The sequence below is a fragment of the Lepidochelys kempii genome, chromosome 25 (assembly GCF_965140265.1).
Source record: "Lepidochelys kempii isolate rLepKem1 chromosome 25, rLepKem1.hap2, whole genome shotgun sequence".
In the NCBI taxonomy this organism is placed as follows: Eukaryota; Metazoa; Chordata; order Testudines; family Cheloniidae; genus Lepidochelys; species Lepidochelys kempii.
The window spans coordinates 1611427-1639131 of record NC_133280.1 but is presented as its reverse complement, the minus strand read 5'-3'; the positions used below and the strand labels follow the sequence as shown (position 1 = coordinate 1639131).

Here is a 27705-nt window from a genome sequence, read left to right as displayed (position 1 = left end):
ACGCTCATTTGAAAAATCCAAGCCTAAAGTATCATCATTGGGCATCTGAGCTAATGCTAGGGGCAGTTCCTCTTAACTGGAGCAGTTCCTCATATCTCTTGGTTCAGGCTCCCTTCCAGACTCAGGAAGTTGCCACATTCAGTTCACGTGCTGAAGGTTTTCTTTGCAGCTGTGACAGCTAGAGCCTTTCTATATAGATATAGCAAATGCTGTGATTCCACAGAACAAGAGAGCAGCAGCAAGAAGAGGTCCCATGTCACTAACCTACGTGACCCACCCCATTCTAAGCTGTAGGCACCATTGAGAGGCATCTGTGGGGACTGTAACATATTTTGGCAAATTCTGCATAGGGACGGGAATGCAGTGAATTGTGTTGCTATTGCAGCTCCAGAAATTCCTGGAGTGTACTCACTATTGTCAGTCAAAACAACAATTACAACACTTGTCCCTGAGCCCATAATATACCCAACCCCTCCTCCTCTGCTCCGCTCTGTCTGATGTAACATAGCCTTTGAAAGCTCCTCAGAACCCAGTTTGGTCAAAACCCTGTACCAGTCAAAATAGGCTTCAGGGCCACTCCTCACCACAGAATTAGCCAGCCCTAGTAAGTCTCAGCCCTGCACTCCTGTGATATGCACCAAATCTTCCCATTCTCTGCTCCCCACTGGATCTCAGGGCTGTGTGCCCAAGCCATGCATTGAGCCTGCCCATTCTCAGCTCCACTCCTTGTCTCAGGGCTGTGTGGGCCTCAGAATGCTCCTGACTGGAGGGAGGGTTTGCAGGGTTTCTCTTCCCCCTCATTCCCATTGCTCACATGGTCATAGCTACTGTCACCCTGGAAGCTCAGCACTGTGCCCCCCAGGCTTGCTGCCTACCCAAATATCCCCCAATGTCTCTAACCCCCTCCCAAGCAAACGCCTGCTCCACCCGAGCTTTAGACACTGCACCATGCAATTGCCTCCTGAATCCTATGCTCAGCACCAGAAGCCCCCGGAGAGTCCAACTAGCCACCAGATAGGGAAAGTTGGCCAAGGTCCCATGATGTGAGGAAGAGATGCCAGTGTGCCTGAGCAGGGCAGGGCCTTACACACAAGCCCATCCTTCCTCCCATATCCTCCTGGGCTGCAGGTGATGCTCTATGCAGGTCTCAGTAACATGTCCAAAGTCACATAAGAAGCCTTTTCTTAGGCAACTGCCTGTGTGCAGATTTTAGAGCCTTTGGAAAAACTGACAGAACCCCTGCGGCAACAGCATAAAGTCCCAGCGCTGTTGCAAGAGCTTTTCCTTGGCCATAAGGGCCTGCCAAACAGGACAGCAACACAGCCCCTCACCAAAGGGGAATTTGTGGTGGTGCCTTAGGTTTCCACAGCCAGGACAAAGAGCTGTGTATGCACAAAGGGGAACCTACTTCAACCTGGCTATGCCTTTGTGCTGTCCATCACTCTGCCGACAGACACAGAGTAAAATCCTGGCTCCATTAAAATCAATGGAAGCATTGTCACTGACCTCAATGGGGCCAGGACTTCACTCTCATGTTTAGGTGATGCTTAATGTCTAAGTAACATCAATCCCTTGTGTTGATTATCAATGGGCTACTAGAGCTAAGGCTGAGACTAGTTTACCGTTTAAAAGCTGCCTTTTCCAGCTGCCTTTTACAATTCCATACCAATTGACAACCGTGCTTCAGCAGGGCATGGGAGAAAGTTACTGGTCCAAGCTGAGGTAATCTGAGCAATTTTAAAGATAAAGTGCCCCTAAAATGTGACCATTAAATTGTCCAGTTCTTAGAATGTTTTCTTGCATATACCTGCAGTCTCCAACTCTGGTACTGGGCCTCCCCAGACTGCTCTCACTCAATGGGATTGGATCTGAGCTCATGCCCTGCACCCACTGCCCTTCCAGGGGAGCAATAAAACACTTAAAGTTAGCACTACAAACTAGCATCTGGGCAACATACAGCAGAGAGTGATTTGCATACGTGCAATGGAAAATGTGCATAGAGGTTGATTGCTCTCAGCGTTATTGGAGCACTCAGGGCAAAAGGCTCACCCCTTGACCTTGAGCAATACTCAAGGATAGTGAGTTCAACTCCTGCCTTGGCAGATTGCCAAGAATGCCTGCCACTGTGCACACCAAAAGAAAAGGAGGACTTGTGGCACCTTAGAGACTAACCAATTTATTTGAGCATGAGCTTTCGTGAGCTACAGCTCACTTCATCGGATGCATGCCGTGGAGAATACAGAAGATGCTTTTATACAACAAACCATGAAAAAATGGGTGTTTATCACCACAAAAGGTTTTCTCTCCTCACACCCCACTCTCCTGCTGGTAATAGCTTATCTAAAGTGATCATTCTCCTTACAATGTGTATGATAATCAAGGTGGGCCATTTCCAGCACAAATCCAGGGTTTAACAAGAACGTCTGAGAAACTGAGAAACGGAGCGGGGGGAGAGGGGGGTAGGAAAAAACAAGGGGAAATAGGTGACCTTGCATAATGACTTAGCCACTCCCAGTCTCTATTCAAGCCTAAGTTATTTGTGCTGGAAATGGCCCACCTTGATTATCACACACATTGTAAGGAGAGTGATCACTTTAGATAAGCTATTACCAACAGGAGAGTGGGGTGGGGGGAGAAAAAAACCTTTTGTAGTGATAAACACCCATTTTTTCATGGTTTGTGTGTATAAAAACATCTTCTGTATTTTCCACAGTATGCATCCGATGAAGTGAGCTGTAATTCACGAAAGCTCATGCTCAAATAAATTGGTTAGTCTCGAAGGTGCCACAAGTCCTCCTTTTCTTTTTGCGAAAACAGACTAACACGGCTGTTACTCTGAAACTTGTGCACACTACTACTCCTTTGGGAAGTTTTGCCCTGGGTAGTGAGCTTTTTCATTAAGAGCTCTTATTTCAGTGTTCTGGCATCCACAGGTATACTCAGATTGACTGTATGCCTCACCAGAGCCAAGGGAGGAAATAGTGCTAGAAGTTTAGGACTGTTTGGTCAAGGAGCTCTTTCAGATTCAGCCTCCCAATAAATAGCTTACTTTAATATTCAAATTGCTCTCACACCATGTGCATATGGAGACTATCATAGAATCATAGAATATCAGGGTTGGAAGGGACCTCAGGAGGTCATCTAGTCCAACCCCCTGCTCAAAGCAGGACCAACACCAACTAAATCATCCCAGCCAGGGCTTTGTCAAGCCTGACCTTAAAAACCTCTAAGGAAGGAGATTCTACCACCTCCCTAGGTAACGCATTCCAGTGCTTCACCACCCTCCTCTGAAAAAGTTTTTCCTAATATCCAACCTAAACCTCCCCCACTGCAACTTGAGACCATTACTCCTCGTTCTGTCATCTGCTACCATTGAGAACAGTCTAGAGCCATCCTCTTTGGAACCCCCTTTCAGGTAGTTGAAAGCAGCTATCAAATCCCCCCTCATTCTTCTCTTCTGCAGGCTAAACAATCCCAGCTCCCTCAGCCTCTCCTCATAACTCATGTGTTCCAGTCCCCTAATCATTTTTGTAGCCCTTCGCTGGACTCTCTCCAATTTTTTCACATCCTTCTCATCTACCTGAAGGGGGTTCCAAAGAGGATGGCTCTAGGCTGTTCTCAGTGGTGGCAGACGACAGAACGAGGAGCAATGGTCTCAAGTTGCAGTGGGGGAGGTCTAGGTTGGATATTAGGAAACACTATTTGAATAGCAGGGTGGTGAAGCGCTGGAATGGGTTACTGAGGGGGGGGTGGAATCTCCTTCCTTAGAGGTTTTTAAGGCCCGGCTTGACAGAGCCCTGGCTGGGATGGTTTGGTTGGGGATGGCCCTGCTGTGAGCAGGGGGCTGGACTAGAACCTCCTGAGCTCCCTTCCAGCCCTGATCTCCCAAGATTCTGTGGGGCGGGGCCACCTGGTGCAGGTCCTGAAGGAGCTCGGGGGCGGGGCCAGGTGGGGCGGGTCCTGAGGGAGCTGGGGGGCGGGGCCAGGCAGTGGCCCAAGGACGTTGCGGGGGGCGGGTGACGCGGGAGCCAACGCCCACGAGGTGCCCTGATCTCTCTTCGTCAGAAGCTGGAACTGGGCGACAAGGGACGGATCAGGTGACGGGGACAGGGCCCACCGTACCACGCTACCTCCCTCCCGGCGCTTGCGCATTGGCGCCGTCACCCGAGTTGGCATTTCTGCGCACGCGCAGCGATGGGCCCTGTGGGAGACGCGTGCATTCGTCATATGTGCGCGACCGCCTGCGGGGCGGGGCTGAGGGGTGGCGCGGAGCGCACGCCGGCGGCATGGCGGCGGCCCGCTACCTGCGGCTGTGGCGCTGCTGGCGGCCGGGGCTGCCCGGGGGCCTTGCCCCGCTCGGTCCAGCGCGGCGGCGGCTGTACGCGGCCTGCTCCTCCGCCTCCCCGTGGGCGCTGTGGGCTCCGCGGGGCCCGGCCCCGTCTCCGTCTCCCCCCGCCGGCCTCAGCGTCGGGCCCCGGCGACGCCTGCGTGGCCTGGGCAGCCTGGGCGGCGGGGACGGGCTGGAGAGCGGCGGAGCCGAGGACGGCGGGGGCGGCGGTGCCGATCCCGCCGGGGCCCCCCCGGCCATGACGGCGCTGACCCCGCTGCTCATCCCCGAGCGCTTCCCCAACGTGCCGCTCATCGCCGTGACGCGCAACCCCGTCTTCCCGCGCTTCATCAAGATCCTGGAGGTAACGGGGGCCGGCCTCCGCGGGCAGCCGGCGCGCCCCCTCTGGCCGACAGCCGCCCGGCTCCCCCCATCCCTTGCGCCTGCCCGGCTCTCATGCCTGGGGTCTGGGACGCCTTCCCGTGTGCCCTGCTCACCGCCCGCTGCCCCCTTCTCCATTTCATCGCAGTGCTTGGGACCCTTTCTCCTCTCCCAGGGCTGCGCACTGCATCCTTTTTCCCGGCAGAGCCACGGACACCCCCTGGCGCTGGGTCGGCCCTAGCTCCTCTCTACCCCTTTGCCGAGTGCGTGGAGGTAAAGGGACCGTGCTGCAGGGGCACAGACCCTCCCACCTCCTTTGCACCCTGCCAGCTCTGGGGAGACAGATTGCCTGGCCCGGAAGCCTGTGACCCTGCAATGTGAGCTAAAGCTTCTGGATCCACACGGAGGGAGAGGAGCTCTCTGCTGGCCTAGAATGGGAGGATGTGGACTGGCAAAGTCATATTAAAACCCCACCCTTGCTGCATCCCAGTCATGTAGAAGATGACCATGCCTTTCTGGGAGCCCACCTATTGCAGGTTTCAGAGTGGCAGCCCTGTTAGTCTGTATTCGCAAAAAGAAAAGGAGGACTTGTGGCACCTTAGACACTAACCAATTTATTTGAGCATAAGCTTTCGTGAGCTACATGCATCCGATGAAGTGAGCTGTAGCTCACGAAAGCTCATGCTCAAATAAATTGGTTAGTCTCTAAGGTGTCCCCTGTTGCAGTTGATGCTGTGCCCTGGTCTATGCACAGATTTGGTAGAGTAACCCAGGGCTTGTCTACACTTAATTTTATAGCGCTCTAACTTGCTGGCTCAGGGGAGTGAAAAATGGCCACACTTGTGCTTCAAAGCGCAGCCGTGGGAGCACCCCTGCGACAGCACTTTGAAGTTTCCAGTATAACCATGCCCTCGGTTAGGGGTGTGATTCTTTAATGAAATAGTTATACTGGTACAACCCCTAGTATGCTTGCAGTTATACTGGGGTAATGGGTCATTTTAGGGGCCGGCATAGCTTATTTGCTGTCTCATATATAGTTAAAGCAGAAGAACTTTTGTCTGTAGACAAGCCCAAGACTGGAAGCATTAGTAGGGACAGGGAGCCAGGATTCTTGGGTTCTGTTAGCAAGTCTGTGGCAGAGCTATAATGTGGCCTTGAGTAAGTCAAAAGAAGGTTAAAGGAAGGAGAGGGGTACACTAGGGCCATGTGACTAGGCAGGGCACAAAAACAGGAGTCCAGAGAGAACTTTGCTTAGCCTCTTGGACCGAGAGGCAGAGGACTTGCATAGTTAGTTTATTTTATGTCTTCCCAGTTCCAGCTGTTCATCTTGTTTACCACTATGTAAAACCAACTTGTGGCAGTTGGAGATTGCACTGCAGCTAGATTTACCAAGTAAATTTTAGGCTGTCCTTGAATGTCAGTGCTTACGCTGACTGTAAATCTTCTTTTCATCTGTTTTTATTACCATAGTGATTGTGTCCTTGATTCAGCCTTGGGTGCACATGTTCACATGTATGTGAACATGATGTATTCCTGATGTCCTTAAAGTGGCAGTGATGAGTCTCATTTCCATAGTTTATTACTGTCATAAATATAAAGGGAAGGGTAAACACTTTAAAATCCCTCCTGGCCTGAGGAAAAACCCTTTCACCTGTAAAGGGTTAAGAAGCTATGATAACCTCGCTGGCACCTGACCAAAGTGACCAATGAGGAGATAAGATACTTTCAAAGCTTGCGGGGGAGAGACAAAGGGTTCTCTCTGTCTGTGTGATGCTTTTGCCAGGACCAGAGCAGGAATGCAGGTCAGAACTCCTGTAAAGAGTTAGTAAGCAATAAATAAGCTTAGGGGGTCTTTCGTGCAGGTCCCCACATCTGTACCCTAGAGTTCAGAGCGGGGAAGGAATCTTGACAATTACTTACTTCTATGGTTGCATCTTTTTCAGTCAAAAAACACCAAAGAAACCTCAGAGAGGAAGTGAGCTGTAGCTCATGAAAGCTTATGCTCTAATAAATTGGTTAGTCTCTAAGGTGCCACAAGTCCTCCTTTTCTTTTTGTGAATACAGACTAACACGGCTGTTACTCTGAAACCTCTCAGAGAGAGGGTGTGTCACATTTTGGGGCATGCTGACCGTGATAGTGGCCTTTCTAGTTATATGCCTGGCCATGTTCACTTTGGAATATGTCCTACTTTTTTCTACAGCTGTATGGTTTGGCACCCTTATCACACGATTTGCAGGTGTTTAACGGCACATCTAAATCTGAAACTGAATATGCTGTTTGAGTCAGGAGGGAGGATGGATGGACGGACTTTATTTTGTGGATATTAAGCATTTGGAATGTGTAAATATTGATTCTTAGCACCTGGTAGTGCTGTATTGACAGTTTTATTGATGCTAATCTTGGAGTAAAAATATCAAGAGTCAGACCAATGTAAGTTTTGATTCTTGTATGGTTATCATAATTATGTTCATAAATACTATATTAAAATGTTTGGGTTTCAAAGTTAAACACTCAAATATTAGGAAATGCCAGAATTTGGGTTTCTTGTGCAACATTCATTCTGCCCCCTTGAAAATCGGTAGGTCTGGAAGGATTTAATTTTTATTAATAAGTGTTGGTAAATGTCAAGTTCACCATACACCCACTCAAATCTATGAGAAAATAATTCCATGGATGATGATGATAGAAATTTACTAATAGAAAAAGCAATAAAATTGCTGCTTGAGAATTTACTGGTTTGACTTAAGGATATTTACTTTGTATATTCTAACACGTCATGACAGTTTGTGTTTTAATGGTTAAAAAGCTCAGTGTCTACTATCATTAAGTAATTTTCCGATTCCTGGATTGTCTGATTCGTTTGTAATTTCCCACATGTGTATATAAACATTTTAAAAAACACTTAATCCATAATTTTGTGTAGCTGTGAATATTGACATAGATACAAATAGAAAAAAAACTTAAACATAGGTTTATGAGCTGTAGCTCACGAAAGCTCATGCTCAAATAAATTTATTAGTCTCTAAGGTGCCAGAAGTCCTCCTTTTCTTTTTAAAGAACATTATCATGCCTCAAAATTATTTTAAAAAATCAAATTCTGATAAGCCTGTATATATGCATTAATGGTAGCCTTTAATTACGTGATGCTATACTAGGTTCCATACCTCATTCATTCAGTGCACTGGATGGATGGTGCTCTGGGGATGAGGCGTCTGTTAAGTATTCCTTCTGTCCTCATCTCAACATTCAGTGTGTAGCTTCAAACTATTTACTAACACAAATAGAACCCTACTCCAAAAATGTAATTATTCATTTCTTCGTTGTCTCTTCTAAGGTGCTCATCACTGTAGTAGCTGGGTGCCTTACTAATGTACAGCTGGGGAACCTGAGACAGATGCCTGAGGCCACACAATGTCAGTGATTCCCAACCGTGAGCTTATTCCTCCTGATCACATTGCCTTACTGCCAGACGCACTGAGCAGCCACAGGTCTAAACAACTTCTGTTGCAATTGTGGGTGCTCAATGCTTCTGCAAATCAGGCCTCTGGTATCAGAGGTTGGGCATCCAGAAAATGAAGAACACAATTAGTGACAACCTGTGAAAGTTTGGCTTAAGTGACTTATATACATCACATAGGAACTCTGTGGCAGGGATAAAATTGAGTTCTCTTGTGTGATATTCACCTGTTTAACTGCTGGACGATCCTTTCTCTTTGTGCAGTCCCTTGCTTTGTTCTGTATAAGCTAGGGCTGTCAGGTGATTAAAAAAAGTAATTGTGCGATTGATCACGCGACTAAACAATAATAGTATACTATTTATTTAAATATTTTTGGATGTTTCCTAAATTTTCAAATATATTGATTTTAATTACAACACAGAATACAGAGTGTACAGTGCTCACTTTATATTTTGATTACAAATAATTGCACTGTAAAAAACCAAAAAAAAGTATATTTCAGTTCACCTAATACAAGTTCTCTGTGTAATGAAAGTTGAACTTACAAATGTAGAATTATGTACAAAAAATAACTGCATTCAAAAATAATCTAAAACTTTAGAGCCTACAAGTCCACTCAGTCCTACTTCCGCCAATCGCTCAGACAAACAAGTTTGGTTACAATTTGCAGGAGAAAATGCTGCCCACGTCTTCTTTTCAGGTGACATTGTAAGTGAGATCAGGTGTTCACATGGCACTGTTATAAGCCGGCATTGCAAGATATTTTCGTGCCATGTGAGCTAAAGATTCATGTGTCCCTTCACGCTTCAACCACCATTTCAGAGGACATGTGTCCATGCTGATGATGGGTTCTGCTCAATAATGATCCAAAGGAGAGCAGACTGACGTATGTTCATTTTCATCATCTGAGTCAGATGCCACCAGCAGAAGGTTGATTTTCTTTTTTGGTGGTTTGGGTTCTGTAGTTTCCGCATCAGAGTGTTGCTTTTTTAAGACATCTGAAACCATGCTCCACAGCTCATCCCTTTCAGATTTTGGAAGGCACTTCAGATTCTTAAACCTTGGGTTGAAGGCTGTATCTCTCCTTAGAAATCTCACATTGGTACCTTCTTTGCATTTTGTCAAATCTGCTGTGAAAGTGTTCTTAAAACGAACATGTGCTGAGTCATCATCTGAGACTGCTATAACACGAAATATGTGGCAGAATGTGGGTAAAACAGAACAGGAGACATGCAGTTCTTCCCAAAGGAGTTCAGTCACAAATTTAATTAATGCATTATTTTTTTTAACGAGCATCATCTGCATGGAAGCACGTCTTCTGGAATGGTGGCTGAAGCATGAAGGGGCATACAAAAGTTTAGCATATCTGGCACGTAAATACCTTGTGAAGCCAGCTACAACAGTGCCAAGTGAATGCCTGTTCTCACGTTCACGTGACATTCTAAATAAGAACTAGTCAGCAGTATCTCCTGTAAATATAAACAAACTTGTTTGGCTTAGCGATTGGCTGAACAAGAAGTAGGACTGAGTGGACGTGTAGGCTCTAAAGTTTTACATTAAGTGCAGTAATGTAACAAAAAAATCTACATTTGTAAATTACACTTTCATGATAGAGATTGCACTACAGTACTTGTATGAGGTGAATTGAAAAATATTTTCTTGTGTACAATGCAAATATTTGTAATAAAAAATATAAAGTGAGCACTGTACACTTTGTATTCTGTGTTGTAATAGAAATCAATATATTTGAAAATGTAGAAAAAATAGAAAAATATTTAATACATTTCAATTGGTATTTTATTGTTTAACAGTGTGATTGATCAAGATAAATTTTTTTTAATCGTGTGAGTTAAAGCTGATTAATCAACAGCCCTAGTATAAACCTTTCAGCTTCTAGAGCAAATGAGACTGAGATCCTGCAAACAGCCTCAGTCATTACACAGAGTTGATGTAATTCCCAAGGCATGTTCCATCTTTTCACTGAATGAGGCTGGGGGGGTCTTGTGCAAAAAAAAAAAAAAAAAAAGGTATAACTAAGGCTACGATTTAGACATGGGTATTTTTAATAAGTCATGGACAGGTCACAGGCAATAAATAAAAAATCATGGTCCATGACTTGTACTATAAATACCAGCTGGAGGGGTGGAGCTGCCGTTCCTGGGAGGGTCTGGGGGGAGCACTGCTGCTCGGGTGGTGGGGGGAAGCCACCGCCCCTGGCAGGGGTGCGCCACCACTGCTCTGGAGGAAAACCCCGGGGGAGAGCCGCTGATTGGGGGCACTTTGGAGGGGCAGGGCCAGGGCCAGCAACATCAGGGGCCGCTGAGCTGCCGCTGATCCGGCCACCCCCAGGACTGTTGCCAGGGGCTGCCAAGCTGTGGCTGCTCCTGCTGCAGAAGTCTTAGAAAGTCACAGAATCCGTGAATTCTGCAACCTCTGTGACAGACATGGAGCCCTAATCATAACTGGTAGAAGAAGCCTATTTACGTTGCAAATTCCAGTACTTAAAAGTTAAAAAAATGCCAATATTTAGGTTGCCTGTGCAACATTCTTTCTGCCTGCTTCTGCTCGGCTTCAGTCCATGCAGTCCATTTAAAAGTGTCTGGTCTGGATATGGCCCTGTTAGCCGACGGCCAAGGATGTTTGGTGAGGTGCCAGCTATGCCCGTTTATACCATCCGTGACTTTAACCGCTAGGACGCACTGTCCCTTCGCGGCGGGCAGCCCGGGCTAGGCTGACGGATGCCCCAAGGTCCTAACCATCCGTGACTTTAACTGCTAGAGCTCAGAGCTCCTTCGCAGCAGGCAGCCAGGATTGACAGACAGGTGCCCCAAGAGTTTGCCCCGTGGAGGCGGCACAACTCAACACTAGGCTCTTAGTACTCTCACCTAATGGCCAGGCTTTAGAGCCAAAATGGCTGAGGTTCTTTAATTGTGTTGGCTGCTTTACAGTAAACCAGAGAAAACAAGTCAGGCTTATGCACAAATGGTTACCAAAATTTATTAAGCTAGATTCTAATCATGTGGTTACAAAATTGCTAGTGCCTACTTATTTAAATGTAGAGATGTTACACACACAAACAAGTTACAAAACTGAAGCCACAATCCCAAAGAAAGAAAACAAAGTATAGAGCTCTATTTCAAAATATGTGTACACTAAAGATAGGAGATCAGGTGTGGGTGCTTCTTACCCTCCTTGCATCTCTCGATTCCAGCGGTGCCAAGCCAGGATCGGTCACTCAATTCCGCGGAAAGACGAATAAGGGACAAGGCTTAGCTGCAGAAGCCTTGGGAGGCTGTCACTTATCTGACCAGCAGATAGATAGTGAAAAGCACTCAAAAATCATGGTGCTGTAGGTCCCCTACTTATACCTCTGTACTCCTTTATTCTCTTTCTCCTTTCTTATGCCAAATTGAGGCTGGTCTGTCTGGGTGATGCCAGCTTTCGCAAGAGTAGTTTACACTTGCAAGGGAGAGAAACAATAAGTTTCGACTACTGGACATTTCTTTTATCAGGGTAAATATTTTCCCACCTAGGATGTTGGTGTGTGTGCATCACGCTATTTAGTAGGGGCTAAGAGCCATGTCTGTCACAGGGCCTCTGCCCGCTGTGAGCTTAATCGTAGTATCTGTTCCCAGAGGCACATTGTAGCAGCACACCTGTGCTTTTCACAGCTTCAAAGGCTGTGCTGGAATATATGTTAAGTGCCCTGTTCCGGCTTCCTCCTGTGTTTCCAGCAATGCTGGTCTGGGGAGGGCTGGCTGTCTGGCTACAGGCCCATGGGCTGCCTATTGACTACACCTGCTGTAAACTGTAGGTTTTCCATTCTGAACAGATTTGGAGTGGAATAGCTTGGAGAGTGATTGAAGCTGATTCCCTTTCCCTGACTATATTTCACTTCAACAGCTCAATGTCATTTACAGGCAAGGATGGGATTTTGGCCTTGATCTTTTTGAAACTCAAGCTCTCTGAAGGCTGGTTTTTATTTTTCTTGTTGGTTTTGTAATCCTGTAGTCCCACAGACTTCCTACACTGGCATCGATAGCAGGACAGAATACGAAGTGTTGATTAACAGAAATAGCAGTATCAAGGCAAAACAGGGACTGCATTAGATCAACCAAGAGTTTATTGCTCATTGTAGAATTTGCACAACACTTCAATTTCAGGAGCACTATAATGAGAGAGTTGTGATGACTGGTTTTTCAGTAGCACTTGTTCTGCAGCGAATGTTAAAAACTGACTGTTGTATAGAGAAGGCAAACAGAAGTTACACACTTTTGCATGCGCTGTTTTAATTTTTGGAGCGCGCTCATGGCTCTTGTTTTGGTCGTGGAGCCATTAAGGAATGGAATAGGAGAATTTGCTTGGAGCAGTATGCCTTGCACATCTAGGGGGAAGAGGATTGGAAGGAGAGGAAGTTTCTTTGCCTTTTTCAAGATGTAGTAAGACAAAAGCTGTGAAGTGAAATTTTTTAAAAAAAAGATTTTGTTCATGTATCATAATAACCTGCCTAGGGAAACTTTAATGTTTACTAATCTTAAATATTTATATTCCTTTTAATAATTTCTCATACTTCCTTAGTATCTTTACCTAGCTTGAATCTGAATTAACACATACACTGAGAAATTCCCTCCCTTGCTGGAGTTCTCAATATTCATCAGTACTCACTGTGCCCAATGTCCGTCTAGAAAGGGCAGATACATTCCAAATAGCCAAGAGAACAAATTTGCCTTAAAGATGTCTGTTCCATTCTCTATAGGTTCTTGTACTGTGCTCATCAGTGTAGTGTTTGAGCACCATTCAGTAATGGATTAAGGAATGTAAATAACATGTCACGTGTTTCTCATCTTCTTCCCAGACGGACAAGTCCGTGCAGGGAGTACATTGATTTTAAAATTTGTATGTGTATATGTTGCTATATATTTGTTAGAGAAGGCAGGTCAAAGAAGTGCACTGGGAGAGGTTTGTGATGCCCAATAGTTCCTGAGGGAGTTTGTTCCACAGCCTTGGACTGGGCCCCAAGAAAGCTTAGTGTGTTACTTTGCACTTACCATTACTGAATTTCATCTGCCATTGTGTTGCCCAGTCATCTAGTTTAGTTAAGTGTTTCTGATGTTCTAACTTGAACAAATTGACACAAATTTTGCCGCCTTGCTGCTCATTCCATTTTCTGAGTTTTAAATAAATGTTAAACAAGCCTGGACCTCGTATGGAGCTATGTAGTACTCACTGTTAATCTTTAGCCATGGGGAAAATTGACCACTTATTCCTACTCTTGATTTCATGTTTTACAGGAAACCAGAACCCATGTTGTAACCATGTTTTAGTTTAGAAGCTCCCAAGGTTCTCCAACATGCTTTTCTTGCTTGTGTAGGGTGTCAGTACAGGCAAGAAAAGCTAGTGTATCACAGTGTTACCCAACAGCCATGCTTCACAGCTGTGTATGTGACTGATGGGTCAGAAAGAACTCGAGTGGCTTGCTGAAGGTCTCAGGATGTCTGTACCAGAGTTGGGAAGGTAGCCCAGATTAGATTTCCTAATTCAGTCCTGGTCTGTAACCACAAGCCCATCCTTCCTGTGTGACAGGAGCTGAAAGCTTCTGCGAAGCCTGCTCTGAATTTTTACTTAAAACTCATTGCTATCCTAGGTGAAAAATAAGAAGCTGGTGGAGCTGCTGAGGAGAAAAGTTCGCCTTGCCCAGCCTTATGCTGGTGTCTTTTTGAAGAAAGATGACAAGTAAGTGATATCTCTTGCTGTATATAAATACTAATGAGGTTGCATGATTGTGCTGGGAGTGCACTAGGAAAGCTGAGTCCATTAATTGTCTCAGTGGTGACTATGGTGGAAGATGTAGCATAGTGGTAAAAAGGGCTGAACCCTGTCTGTTACCCTTTGTTACCACTGTGCTACATCTTCCACCATTGCTACTGCTGGTAGAGAATTATGGGTCTTGGCTTTCTTTCTGTAGAAAAGTCCTTAACTGTTGGTCAACGGTAAGTAAAAGGTTCTATGTACTCATTAGAACTTTGAGTGGAGACCACATACTAGTTGTTTTGTTCACACCATTATGTATCAGACTCTAGGGACAAGGAGTTTAAGGAGTCACTGTTGCCTCAGTTTGTTGCTCCTTCACCTCCTTTTCCAGACTGGATATCTCAGACAAAGACTCTGAATGTCATACGCTGTGTCTGCACTGGTGACTGGACAGGGTTCTGTGTGCATGGTTGTGCCAGAACCCCCTCCCTTCCACATCTAAACCAAAGAAACACTGGTTTTGAGGTGTGCATGGAGCAAGAACTGCACTGTATGTAAGGGAGCAGTATGACTGCTCAGAGCTCAAGTATGAAACTGCAGAAAAACCTGAGTCTCTGGATTAAATTTAGAAGTGTGAGCAACAAGGGTGATGTCGTGGTGGGAGTCTGCTATAGATCACCGGACCAGGGGGATGAGGTGGATGAGGCTTTCTTCCGGCAACCCACAGAAGTTACTAGATTGCAGGCCCTGGGTCTCATGGGAGACTTCAGTAACCCTGATATGTGCTGGGAGAGCAATACAGTGGTGCACAGACAATCCAGGAAGTTTTTGAAAAGTGTAGGGGACAGTTTCCTGATGCAAGTGCTGGAGGAACCAACTAGGGGCAGAGCTCTTCTTGACCTGCTGCTCACAAACTGGGAAGAATAAGTAGGGAAAGCAAAAGTGGATGGGAACCTGGGAGGCAGTGACCATGAGATGGTCGAGTTCAGGATCCTGACACAGGGAAGAAAGGAGAGCAGCAGAATACGGACCCTGGACTTCAGAAAAGCAGACTTTGACTCCCTCAGGGAACTGATGGGCAGGATCCCCTGGGAGAATAACATGAGGTGGAAAGGAGTCCAGGAGAGCTGGCTGTATTTTAAAGAATCCTTATTGAGGTTACAGGGACAAACCATCCCGATGTGTAGAAAGAATAGTAAATAAGCCAAGCTGGTCGCCTGCCATAACAGTGAAATCCTGGCTGATCTTAAACACAAAAACGAAGTTTACAAGAAGTGGAAGATTGGACAAATGACCAGGGAAGAGTATAAAAATGTTGCTCAGGCATGCAGGAGTGAAATCAGGAAGGCCAAATAACACCTGGAGTTTTAGCTAGCAAGAGATGTGAAGAGTAACAAGAAGGGTTTCTTCAGGTATGTTAGCAACAAGAAGAAAGTCAAGGAAAGTGTGTGCCCCTAACTGAATGAGGGAGGCAACCTAGTGACAGAGGATGTGGAAAAAGTGAAAGTACTCAATGCTTTTTTTGCCTCTATCTTCACGAACAAGGTCAGCTCCCAGACTACTGCACTGGGCAGCACGGCATGGGGAGGAGGTGACCAGCCCTCTATGGAGAAAGAAGTGGTTCAGGACTATTTAGAAAAGCTGGATGAGCACAAGTCCATGGGGCCGGATATGCTGCATCCGAGAGTGCTAAAGGAGTTGACGGATGTGATTGCAGAGTCGTTGGCCATTATCTTTGAAAACTCATGGCGATCGGGGGAAGTCCTGGCTCCATGTCTAGTTGGCAGCCGGTATCTAGCGGAGTGCCCCAAGGGTCGGTCCTGGGGCCGGTTTTGTTCAATATCTTCATTAATGATCTGGAGGATGGTGTGGATTGCACCCTCAGCAAGTTTGCGGATGACACTAAACTGGGAGGAGAGGTGGATATGCTGGAGGGTAGGGATAGGATATAGAGGGACCTAGACAAATTGGAGGATTGGGCCAAAAGAAATCTGATGAGGTTCAACAAGGACAAGTGCAGAGTCCTGCACTTAACACGGAAGAATCCCATGCACTGCTACAGACTAGGGACCGAATGGCTCGGCAGCAGTTCTGCAGAAAAGGACCTAGGGGTTACAGTGGACGAGAAGCTGGATATGAGTCAACAGTGTGCCTTTGTTGCCAAGAAGGCCAATGGCATTTTGGGATGTATAGGTAGGGGCATTGCCAGCAGATCGAAGGACGTGATCGTTCCCCTCTATTCGACATTGGAGAGGCCTCATCTGGAGTACTGTGTCCAGTTTTGGGCCCCACACTACAAGAAGGATGTGGAAAAATTGGAAAGAGGCCAGCGGAGGGCAACAAAAATGATTAGGGGACTGGAACACATGAGTTATGAGGAGAGGCTGAGGGAACTGGGATTGTTTAGTCTGCGGAAGAGAAGAATGAGGGGGGATTTGATAGCTGCTTTCAACTACCTGAAAGGGGGTTCCGAAGAGGATGGATCTAGACTGTTCTTAGTGGTAGCTGATGACAGAACAAGGAGTAATGGTCTCAAGTTGCAGTGGGGGAGGTTTAGGCTGGATATTAGGAAAAACTTTTTCACTACGAGGGTGGCGAAACACTAGAATGCGTTATCTAGGGAGGTGGTAGAATCTCCTTCCTTAGATATTTTTAAGGTCAGGCTTGACAAAGCCCTGGCTGGGATGATTTAGTTGGGGATTGTTCCTGCTTTGAGCAGGGGGTTGGACTAGATGACCTCCTGAGGTCCCTTCCAACCCTGATATTGTATGATTCTAAGAACATTAGCACGATGAGCATGAACACGCCATGTAATTTTGTAGTGTGAATGGGGGTAAGAGGTGTGTACCGGATCCTAGTTCTCCATTCCCATTCCCACAATGCACTAACCCTTTCCTGCTTGACCCTTACCCAGATCTATAAAGGTCCCGAACCCCCCCCCCCCCCTTTATTAACAGTTCTGTGCGGACCACTACAGAACAGTTTTCCACAGAACTGTTTTCACCACTATAACCGAACATGAAATCTGCTCCAAGAGTTGCCACCTGTTCAGCTGAGCACACCTGCTCATCAATGTGTGATTGGAGTTCACTGTCCACACCTTCTCCCACAGCACCAAGAACATCCGTCTTTACCAGGAAGATTCAGAGAGGTTGGTGCAGGTAGCTATTCACCAGACTAGCTCAATGCTGGGAACAGATAAAACGTGTCAGGCCATGGAACTGAAAGGCAAAAGACTCCAGCAGTCACTCCAGGAGTTCTCCAATATGCCCCTTCTTCAAGGAGTTGGACCCAGTGCTTTCTAGGGCCCCCAGTACAGAGCCTGAGGTGACTCTCAACCCCCTCCTCAACCTCACGGGCCACATCGTCTTACAGCCAGGTCTATACTGGCAACTGGACACAGGTCCATGGGTGTCATCATCTAAACCCAGGGCGAGGAGGCAATGGGGATTGTGGAGGTGGCAGCCCCAGTAGACCCGGAGGAGGAGCAAGTTATCCTGCATCTCTGCCTGAGGAACCAGCTCAGCAAGCCCCTCTGGATGAGCCAGAAGAGGATCCCAAGACTCACCAGGAACCAGAACCCCAGGCTGGTAAGTTTAAATCCCACCCACCCCGCCAATATCCTCTCCCTCTTTCTCCAGGGCTGCATGCAGGACTGGAAGGCTACTCCCCTCCCAACCCCAAAATGGTTCCCGACCAAGACGTTCAACATTTTATTGAATTACCATGAATCACCATAAAGCTTATGGCAGAAGTTATTGAACAGATTATCAGCAAACTATCGTATTGCCCCTGGGTCTGAGAGTTCATCAGCTAACTGGCGGACAGCAAGGATGGGGGTAGAAAGGTCAAGGTGGAGGACAGGGCATTTGTACAAGATTAATGGTTCTTCAAAATTGCAACTGTTTTGTCATTCAAGATATCAAACTTCCGTTACAGTAACATCCTTCTCTCCACAAACAGGAGCCATACCAGGGTGGGTTAGTGTCAGGGCTGGTTAGTTACGTACAGGAAGGAGAAGGAAGGGGAACAATTGCTTTTCCGAGGAGTGGGACAGCGGTTATCTGTCCTGGTGTCTGGGGTCTCCCTGCTTGGAGCCATGCTTCACAAGCTGGAGGAAAGGTGGGTGGAGGGGAGTTCTGCTCTGGTGACTGCACAGACACAATGCAGCGTACCTTTGCAGTGGGGAGGCAAGTGGCTTGTGGTCTTGATTGTTCCATGACCTTTCCAAAGTAAAATTGCTGTGTGATTTTTTTTCTCCATTCCTGTCTCGACTCTTTGCTGAACAAAGGGGCCCAGATTTAATGAACCTGCAATTGCAGGGGCCCACTTGGTGGTGGCTCGGCATTCACAGTGGTTTTCTTCTCCCTCTCCACAGTCTCCATCAGCTATCTTAGAATATAGTCTATTTCTGTTCAGATTGCCTTCTAGTCCCATAAGTGCACATCTGCATGTTTCTGGTGCAGCAGAAACTCCAGCTGGTTCTTAAGGTTCAATGGCAGTGCAAATGGGCTTGGTCCACCTTTCCAGCTCACCATCCCTTCCATTCAGCGACATGTAGAGAGGTGAGAAGCAGCTCAAACATCTCTCTGGCAGAGATTGCTAGGTCCCCACTACGGGACTGGAAAGACACCTCCCTTTTTCAGTCTGTTTACTTTCAGACCTGTTTCATCGAAATGATGGCCAGCCTTGAAAGAAGACATAATGGTTAACATTACTCCCTGAAATAAATGCACCCACCGTCCCAATCACAAATTTAAAGAAGTAAATGTTTAAAAACTATTATTTCATGCTACCTACCGCTTTCAGCAGGTGCTTTTTTCTCGGAGGCTGCAAAAGTTGTCTGAGAAAGAAGGGTAATGAAACAATCATTTCTGAAATGCTGAACAGTATCTACATTGTGAGCGTCAACAGCTAAGTTGTGTTATGTGGAGGGGATTTCTTACACCCTTTAAAAGGAAAGAAAATGATAGAATGCTGTTATTCATTGTTCTTTCATTTTGTATTAATGGTCACAACTGTTAGCCAGACCACAGTTTAGGTGGGGATTAGTCAATGCTTGTAGGACCTGGAGAATAGTTGATGAAGGGGTTGGGAGGGGCTTTTACTACTGGCATCTGTGAGGTGTGCTGGGATAAGGGCACTTACAGGCCAACTATCAGTAACCCCATGGAAGTGCCCTTATCCCAGCACACCTCACAGATGCCAGTAGTAAAAGCCCCTCCCAACCCCTTCATCAACTATTCTCCAGGTCCTACAAGCATTGACTAATCCCCACCTAAACTGTGGTCTGGCTAACAGTTGTGACCATTAATACAAAATGAAAGAACAATGAATAACAGCATTCTATCATTTTCTTTCCTTTTAAAGGGTGTAAGAAATCCCCTCCACATAACACAACTTAGCTGTTGACGCTCACAATATAGATACTGTTCAGCATTTCAGGAATGATTGTTTCATTACCCTTCTTTCTCAGACAACTTTAACTGGGCAGACACCCATCACAGAACAGTCACACAGCAGAAGATGTTATAACTGTGGAGGTGCCCTGTCCCAACTACCCATAACAAGTCATTACCTAAATGAACGACTAATGACCATCAGCAGGAGGGGAACTAAACTGCTAATTGAAACACAAGTGAATGGGAATGGTCCCTGTTGTCTTTTTACAGCACCTGTACGGGGTTTGGTGCTTAGTTTGGGTGACTCTGCCTGCTGTTCCAAGATACAGGCATGATTTGCATCCTGGATTTCCCTGGCTTGCTGTGATCAAGCACCAGCATGAACATTCACTGGATCATGCTGACTGTAAAGGGTTTGCACGCCAGTCCTGTCCTGTGCACACTCTGTCCTAAAGTACTCTCCTTTATTCTCGCAAATGTTATGAAGCACACAGCTGGCCACATTATGAGGATGGCATTGGCCACATTGGCATCCAGTCGGTTGTGTAGGCATAGCTAACAAGACTTCAGCCACCTAAAGGTGCACTCCACTATCCTCCTGCAGCTGCTTAGTTTGAAGTTGAATTCAACTGGATTGGTTAGGGTAGGGTTTCATTAGCCAGGGTAGGAGCAGTACTCCGGGTCCCCCAGAATAACTCTGGGCGCAGAGATACCATATAGACCCATGTCATTTCTGGGGAATAAAGTTCTTTACTACCCCTTCAAGTGCAATCTCAGTCTCCTCAACACCTTGGCATCATGAACCTTTCCTGTGTGTCTGACATTAGTGTGCACGAACCTGCCTTGGTGATCTACTAAGCCTTGAAGAATGACTGAATAGTAATCTTTTCAACTGACATTCTCTCTCACTCCTTTTGGTGGGCAGAGTTTGGGGACTTGAGTGCCGTCAATGGCCTCCATGCAAACCCTATTCTCTGGACCCCCGCTATAATTTCTGGCCATGGGTTTGAGAGGGTTGATAGCTACCCAAATCTGCACTACCCCAAGCCTGACAGTGGACTTCCCCACTCTGAAGTGGTTTGTGATTGACTGGTAGCTGTCCAGCATTGACTACTGCTCTCTGGAAGCTGGCACTTGCTTCTGCATCAGTATGGGTTTCTGGAACAGAGTTCTGCCACTGTAGGATTGGGGCCAGCTCTCAAAGGGCTCCATGAACATCTGCTTCCTCATTCTGAAGGTCTGCAGCCACTGGTCATGATCCCAAGTTTTCAAGACAATGTGACCCCACCACGCTTTGCTGGTTTTTCTGGTCCAGAGGCAGCAGTCCACCCTTGAACATACGGTCACGACACTGGCAGTTTCTTGCTTCTTTGTCTCACAGGGTGACAGTGCATCAGTCACCTTTCTGGTCACGCATCTTTGGCGTGTGAGAAAGGTCTGAGTACATTCACCTGAGATTCTTGCCAGTTGCGTGCTGCAATGCACATGTTTGTCCTGAAAAAAGGAGCAGGACAGAAATGCATTGTCAGTCACTTGCTCCATGTCTTCTGAGTTGGCCAGGAGAAAAGGGTGAGTGGTCACTGACATCAACAAATGTGTGAAAGTAGCTGACAGGACCAATAACACACTGCAGGGTGGTTCCTAGAGGGTCTCCTTGTGATGCATATAACCCTGGGTTATTACCCCTGAAATTCTAATGCTAAAGGTGTGTAGCAAAAAAGTGGCAGAGTGGATGCAAGTATACATGTGTAATAGCTTGTGTGCCAGGTTCCCCCCGGGCTGTCATCTGGAACTGGGGTACCATTGAGCCCCCTGACCCACCAGCCTGTGACAAGCTGCAATACCCTCCAGCCTGCACTTTCACCAGCATTCACACAGGTAGGGATACACCCAGCTGCAGTTTCATGCAGGTTCTCTAACCACCAGCATCCTAGGCTGGGACCCCAGAGCAGTACTGTCCTGCCCTGGTCAAATCTGGCCAGTATATGGGTTTAATACCCAGTCCGCCTCTCCCTCAATGTGAAGAGAACAATGCACACTTGTAACCAAGCAGAGATTTTCCTGAAGCACTCCAGTCAAAGCTCACTGGTCTAGATTAAAACAAAAACAAGTTTATTAACTACAGAAGATAGATTTTAGGTGATAGCAAGCAGATCAAAGCAGATTACCTAGCAAATAAACAAAAAATGCAAACTAAGCTTAATATACTAAATAGATTGGACATGAATTAGCAGATTCTCACCCTAACTGTTGGTACAGGCAGACTTGTAGATTCTTAAGGCATAAACTAAACTTGCTTTGCAGATTGGAATCCCCAGGTGTTTTGTACACAGGCTAGAAATCCCTTTAGCCTCGGTTCAGCACTTCTCCCAGTTCAGTCTTTGTTCCTCAGGTGTTTCCGAAGTCGTCTTGTGTGGGGAGTGAAGAGGCCTAAATGATGTCTGTCATAACCATACAGCTAAGGGTAACCTAGAATTCCTCCTTACCTGTAAGGGGTTAAGAAGCTCAAATAACGTGGTTGGCACCTGACCAAAGGGACCAATGGGGAAAGAAGATACTTTCAAATCTTGGCTGGGGGGGGCTTTGTGGTGTGTTCTCCGGGAAAAGCAGAGAAGCATCAGGTCAAAAAACCTCCTCCTATAAACCATCCTGTACAAGTCTCTGATATTACAAAAAGAGTAAGTAAATAAGGCAAAGGCGCGTTAGATTACCTTTTTGTTTTCAACTTGTGAATTTTCCCTTTGCTAGTGGGGGGTTTATCCCGGTTTTTTGTAACTTTAAAGTTTTGGCTAGAGGGGAATCCTCTGTGTTTTGAATCTGATTAGCTTGTAAAGTATTTACCGTCCTGATTTTACAGAGGTGATTCTTTTACCTTTTCTTTAAATAAAATCCATCTTTTAAGAACCTGATTGATTTTTCCATTGTCCCAAGACCCAGGGGTTTGGGTCTTTGATCATTTTGTAACCAATTGGTTAGGATATTATTCTCAAGCCTCCCCAGGAAAGGGGGTGTAAGGGCTTGGGGGGATTGCTGGGGGAAGAGGAACTCCAAGTGGTCCTCTTCCCTGGTTCTTTGTTAAATCACTTGGTGGTGGCAGCATTACTTAAACCCAAGGTACAAGCGAGAATTTGTGCCTGGGGATTTTTTAACTAAGCTGCTAGAAATAAGCTTAGGGGGTCTTTCATGCGGGTCCCCACATCTGTACCCTAAAGTTCTGAGTGGGGAGGGAACCCTGACAATGTCACTCCCTACCGTATATAGCTTTAGATATGGCAGGAACCCTTTGTTCCAAAACCAGTTCCCAGACCAGTGTGTGGGGAAAAATAGACACCCCAAATAGAGTCCAGAGTCATGTGGTCTGGTCATATGTCCTTGTAGAGTCATAGCAGCCATCACTCACAGGCTGTCTGTAGTGTTCTAGGGAAGGCTCACCAGGTGGGAGATAAGCTTCTCCTAAGGCCCTATTGTTCTTTCTGGTGGCCCACTGTCCTGAATAGGCCCTTCCCCGCCCACTGTGTAGACTGAAAGCATCTTGTCTAGTGAGTGTTATCCAGGTGTAACTACATTTGAAGTACAGATACATAGTCAGTATTTATAACTTCAGATACAAAAATGATACATGCATACAAATAGGACAATCATATTCAGCAAATAACTTGTCCAGTGGCACCTCACGTGACTTATCTTGCATAAAATAATTATGCTACAATCATAGCACCCTAATATCACTATGAAGAATATGGGGAGCAGTGTCACAGCTTTTAAGTGTGTCTAGCACAGCATACGGGAATACATGCGTGAGCATATGAATGGGTAAGTACAGGTTAAGGTCTGAAAGGACTGCCAGATCCTCTAGTCTGACCTCATGTATATCACAGGCCACCAGCACCTGCACATTAAACCTTGCATCTAAAATTAGATGCAAAAGTTACATCCCACAGAAGACTAAGCTGTTATGTGCCCCAGTAGAGAGTAGGCAGGACCGAGGTGCCCCAGTGCCCAAGGCCTCTGCAATGGCAGGGTTTAAGTGAGATATATCTAAATAATCCCAGCAAGTGTGGCCTGTGCTCCATGCCTCAGAGGAAAGTGGAAAAACTGCCCATCTGACCTGGGGCATATGGCAATCAGTTAGACCTGAGCATGAACCAGCCAGCCAGCATCTGAGAGAGAATGCTCTGTGCCACCTCAAAGCCCTGGCCCACCCCACCCAGTGTCCCATCTCCAGATGTGGCCATCTCTGATGCTTCAGAAGGACCGCTCCCCCACCCCCCAAAAAACAACAGAATACATGGGGGCCAGGTGCTGGGTTTCAGGGAGAGAGTTGCCAAAAACACCATATCACCTTTGGGCAAATGTTGTTCACAAAGTGACATCCCATATCTAATCTTTCAATACTTGTCCTCAAGGGAAACCTGCTCAACATCTTCAGAAGGTGAGCCTGGGAATTTAAATTCATAATTCTGCTAGAACCAAAAGCCATGGATTTAACAGGGTTTTATGGCTCATTACAGCTATTTGTAACATGCCACACTGCCTGCTACCCTTAATTGCCCACTCAAGTCCTTTATGCATAACAATGTAACGTGAGTTCTTCCAACATGTTACCCTTTTGGCTTGTCTGTTCCAAATTTAACTCAGACACACTGCTTCCTTCCCTACACCTGAAGAGCTCTTTGTAGCTCAAAAGCTTGTAGCTTCCACCAACAGAAGTTGGTCTAAAAAAAATATTACCTCACCTACCTTGTCTGTCTCATGTTTACGTAATGTTTACCTTTAAATTTTATCAGCAATGAATCTGACGTGGTGGAAAACCTGAATGAAATCTACCAGACAGGCACTTTTGTCCAGATCCATGAAATGCAGGACCTTGGAGACAAGCTGCGCATGATTGTCATGGGGCACCGAAGGTAACTTCATCTGCTGCAGAGCCCAGGCATGTGTCTGCCATTCTTGGTGGGCAGGCACATCCTTCAGCTCTTGTTATTGCACTTGTAATGAGGAGAAGAGGGTCATGGGGTGCCATCTGAGGTCTCTTTGGGGAGCTTGCTATTATCAGCTAAGTGTTCGCTTAAAATCGAAATCTTGTATTTACAATCTGTGCTGCACTTTGCCCCACTCTATTCCTGATGGAATGGGGGTACATGTCTCCAGAAGATCTCCCACTCCTGAGATTGGAAGTTTCTGATCTAACTGATAGGGTTCGTGTCTGAGGGAGCACAGTCTGGGTGATATCCTCTGGCAAGGGTAATGGACTGCCTAGTCCAGAGGGAATAATCCCACTATTATAACAGATGTTATTTTTGTAGTGCTATAAATTTAGTAAAATAGACAACCAGATTGGAAAAGCCTTTTGATCTTTGAGATCTCAAGTTACTTTTTTACTGATTTTGCTTTGTGGTGGCACCCGCTCCCTTGTGCTGAGCTCTCCAAAGATATATAGCAGAGATGGTCCCTCAGATGAGAAGATTTCAGTCTAAGTGTGTCCATCCTTATACTTAGACCAGGATGTGATGAGGGAGCCAAGGGTCACAGTTTCAAATCCAGCTGTGCTTTCTTTAAGGGGTTGGTTCTTCAAAACAAAATGTTAAAATCTAATTCCACTTTGATGTAGGGCAGAAATACAGAGGAGCTAACACAGCAGCCAGCTTACCTTTTTCATGCTTCAGTTTATTCTTTCTAGTATTTGCTTTGCAAATCCCATATGGGTTCACAGCTGCCTGATTCTTAGTTATGTTAAATCAATCTTCAGTGTTCCTGATGGAGACACGAGAGAGAGTGACACCTAAGCATAATATATAATCCAGAGACTGCAAGTAACCCTGCCCCAGAAGGGTAGTTGCACACACCAATGTTAGACTTGCGGTGCTACAGCTGTCTTCTCTCGGTCTTCAGAATTCGTATAAACAAGCAACTAGAGATTGAGCCTGAGGAGTCTGAGCCTGAGGACAAACAGAAAGCAAGAAGGAAGCTGAAGCGCGCCAGGAGAGAGGCTGAAGAAGAGGAGGGACCAAAGGACCAGACTGTGGAGCTGGTGCTAGAACCTGTGGCCGCCTCGCCAGAAGAGGTGCTCATGGTAGAAGTGGATAATGTTCTCCACGAAGATTTTCAGATCACAGAAGAAGTTAAAGTAAGTGAAGAAATCACACAAGCCTAGTGCTGCAAGTGTGTGTATCCAGATCTGTGCCGGAGCTATTGGGGATATCGTGCATGTGTTGTTTACAGGTTTATTATACTGTCTGTTCATAATCTCACCCCATGGAAGGTGCCTGGTTCTCATAGTCCTAATATATGTATCTGCATGTTAATCCCATTACGATGACCCTTCTCAGTGCAACATCTCTATTGCTCAGAATGCCTGGCCCCTAATTAACATCACTGTAAGGATGGATTATGCTGTGCGTGCATCCCATGTAATAGCTTGTATCCTGATGGGCATTTATTTTAACTAGCTTGGCTGAAGAATGATTATAACTTCTTTCAAGGGTCATGTCTGAAGGGCCAACCTGAGGGTGTGGGAGAGTTCACTCCATGCAAGAGCCCAGTCTCCAAGCCATCCTTCCCCACCTCCCAGAACGATGGGAAATGGAGGAGGGCAAGCTTCCTTAACAACAACCAGAGTTAAATGGACGCAGGGACTTCTGCCCAGCTTACTGGTGTTTCTTGGCCCTGACATGGGAGGAGGGAGCAATGTTGTGCTTGCATTTTCACTCAGAACTTGTGGGTTTCAGACTGTTGTTTTGTTTAATAGGCGCTTACTGCAGAAATTGTCAAAACAATCCGGGACATCATTGCCTTGAACCCTCTCTACAGGTACCTTTACCCTGTGCTGCTTTATCTCTGGCTTTCAGCAGTTCTCAGGCATGTTTGGTACTTTGAAGCCATTTTTTCTAGACTCAGTAAATGTCTGCGTGCTGTAGCCTAACCAAAGGACGGCAGTAACTGGAGAGTTTCCCACATAAGATTTAGCTTCAGGATGGAAGTAGATTTAATGAACAAGATGATAATAAAGGGCATGATATGAAACTTAAATGTCTAGGAGGGAGGCTCATGAGTGCATGGGCTAAAAACACTAACTTTAACTGGTGACCTGGGTTCAAATGTAGCTTGGTCACCTGACATGGGTCTTAGCCTAAGACATGTTACAACAAAAGCTTGCCACAACTGCCAAGCTAGGCTTAGGATTCCTGAGATGCAGGGGTGCTGCAGAGCTGGGTGGGGGACACTTCCATAGATCCTGCCTGCATTAAGACTGGGCTGAGCCACCAATAATTCCTCGCTTTAGTCACCCCATGAGCGCTGGTTGAGCTGGAAAGCTGAATTGCTGTTTCGTCTCTCCTGTCTTGTTGGTTGTATTGAGGAATTTCTAATACGGTATAATTTCAATTTTCTGAATAGTGTCCCCATGTAGCCCTATGTTGCATCTAAAGCATTAAAATAGCATGCCTGTTTAGCCGAAGGCGAAATTATCCAAAAGTTTCAGCTGCTCCCTAGGCCATGTGGGAAAATGGGAGAGTACTGTATTCTTAGAATATTAAATCAAAGAAACCATTTACTTTTTATTAGACATTTTGATTCTTGTTTCTAATTGACCTTTCAGAGAATCGGTGCTTCAGATGATGCAGGCAGGGCAACGAGTAGTAGATAACCCAATCTATCTGAGTGACATGGGTGCAGCATTAACGGGGGCCGAGTCGCATGAGCTGCAGGATATCCTGGAAGAAACCAATGTAAGATGAAAAAACTTTTAACTGATGAATCCCCTCGTATAGCTGCCTCTTTCAAAGCAGATGCATCATTACTTGTCATGACTTCTCTAGTGTCTACACTGAGGACACATTAGCTTTGCATTTGGTTATGGCTTGATTTCAGTGGACAATTAAATCTGTGTGTGTGTTACACACCCAGAGATGGTCTCCATTGCAAGCTAAATTGGAATGGTGATGCTAAGTGGGCATCTCATGACACTTACTGTATTAGGTAAAAGAAACGAAACCTGTTTAAAATGGATCATAGACTGGAATAATCCCGTGGTCTCACAAAATGGAGCTTAGGTCAAAACTTCCCCAAGGTACAAAATAGACTCTAGACTGTTCTCAATGGTAGCAGATGACAGAACGAGGAGTAATGGTCTCAAGTTGCAGTGGGGGAGGTTTAGATTGGATATTAGGAAAAACTTTTTCACTAAGAGGGTGGTGAAACACTGGAATGCGTTACCTAGGGAGGTGGTAGAATCTCCTTCCTTAGAGGTTTTTAAGGTCAGGCTTGACAAAGCCCTGGCTGGGATGATTTAACTGGGAATTGGTCCTGCTTCGAGCAGGGGGTTGGACTAGATGACCTTCTGGGGTCCCTTCCAACCCTGATATTCTATGATTCTATGATTCCTTT

General features: G+C 46.0%; 1 protein-coding gene across 5 annotated transcripts in view; it reads left to right on the top strand.

Moving 5' to 3' along the window:
- The first annotated feature begins 4078 nt into the window (after positions 1 to 4078).
- The window catches only part of LONP1 (lon peptidase 1, mitochondrial), a 51497-nt gene continuing 27870 nt past the window's right edge, over positions 4079 to 27705 (top strand). The window contains exons 1-6 of one of the 5 annotated variants that reach the window (XM_073324137.1): positions 4079 to 4097; positions 13812 to 13900; positions 24108 to 24227; positions 25213 to 25447; positions 26069 to 26130; positions 26918 to 27047. In XM_073324137.1, the coding sequence (XP_073180238.1) occupies positions 24178 to 24227; positions 25213 to 25447; positions 26069 to 26130; positions 26918 to 27047 (477 nt within the window). In that variant the 5' untranslated portion in view covers positions 4079 to 4097; positions 13812 to 13900; positions 24108 to 24177. The other 4 variants (XM_073324136.1, XM_073324138.1, XM_073324139.1 and 1 more) reach the window with 4 other exon arrangements.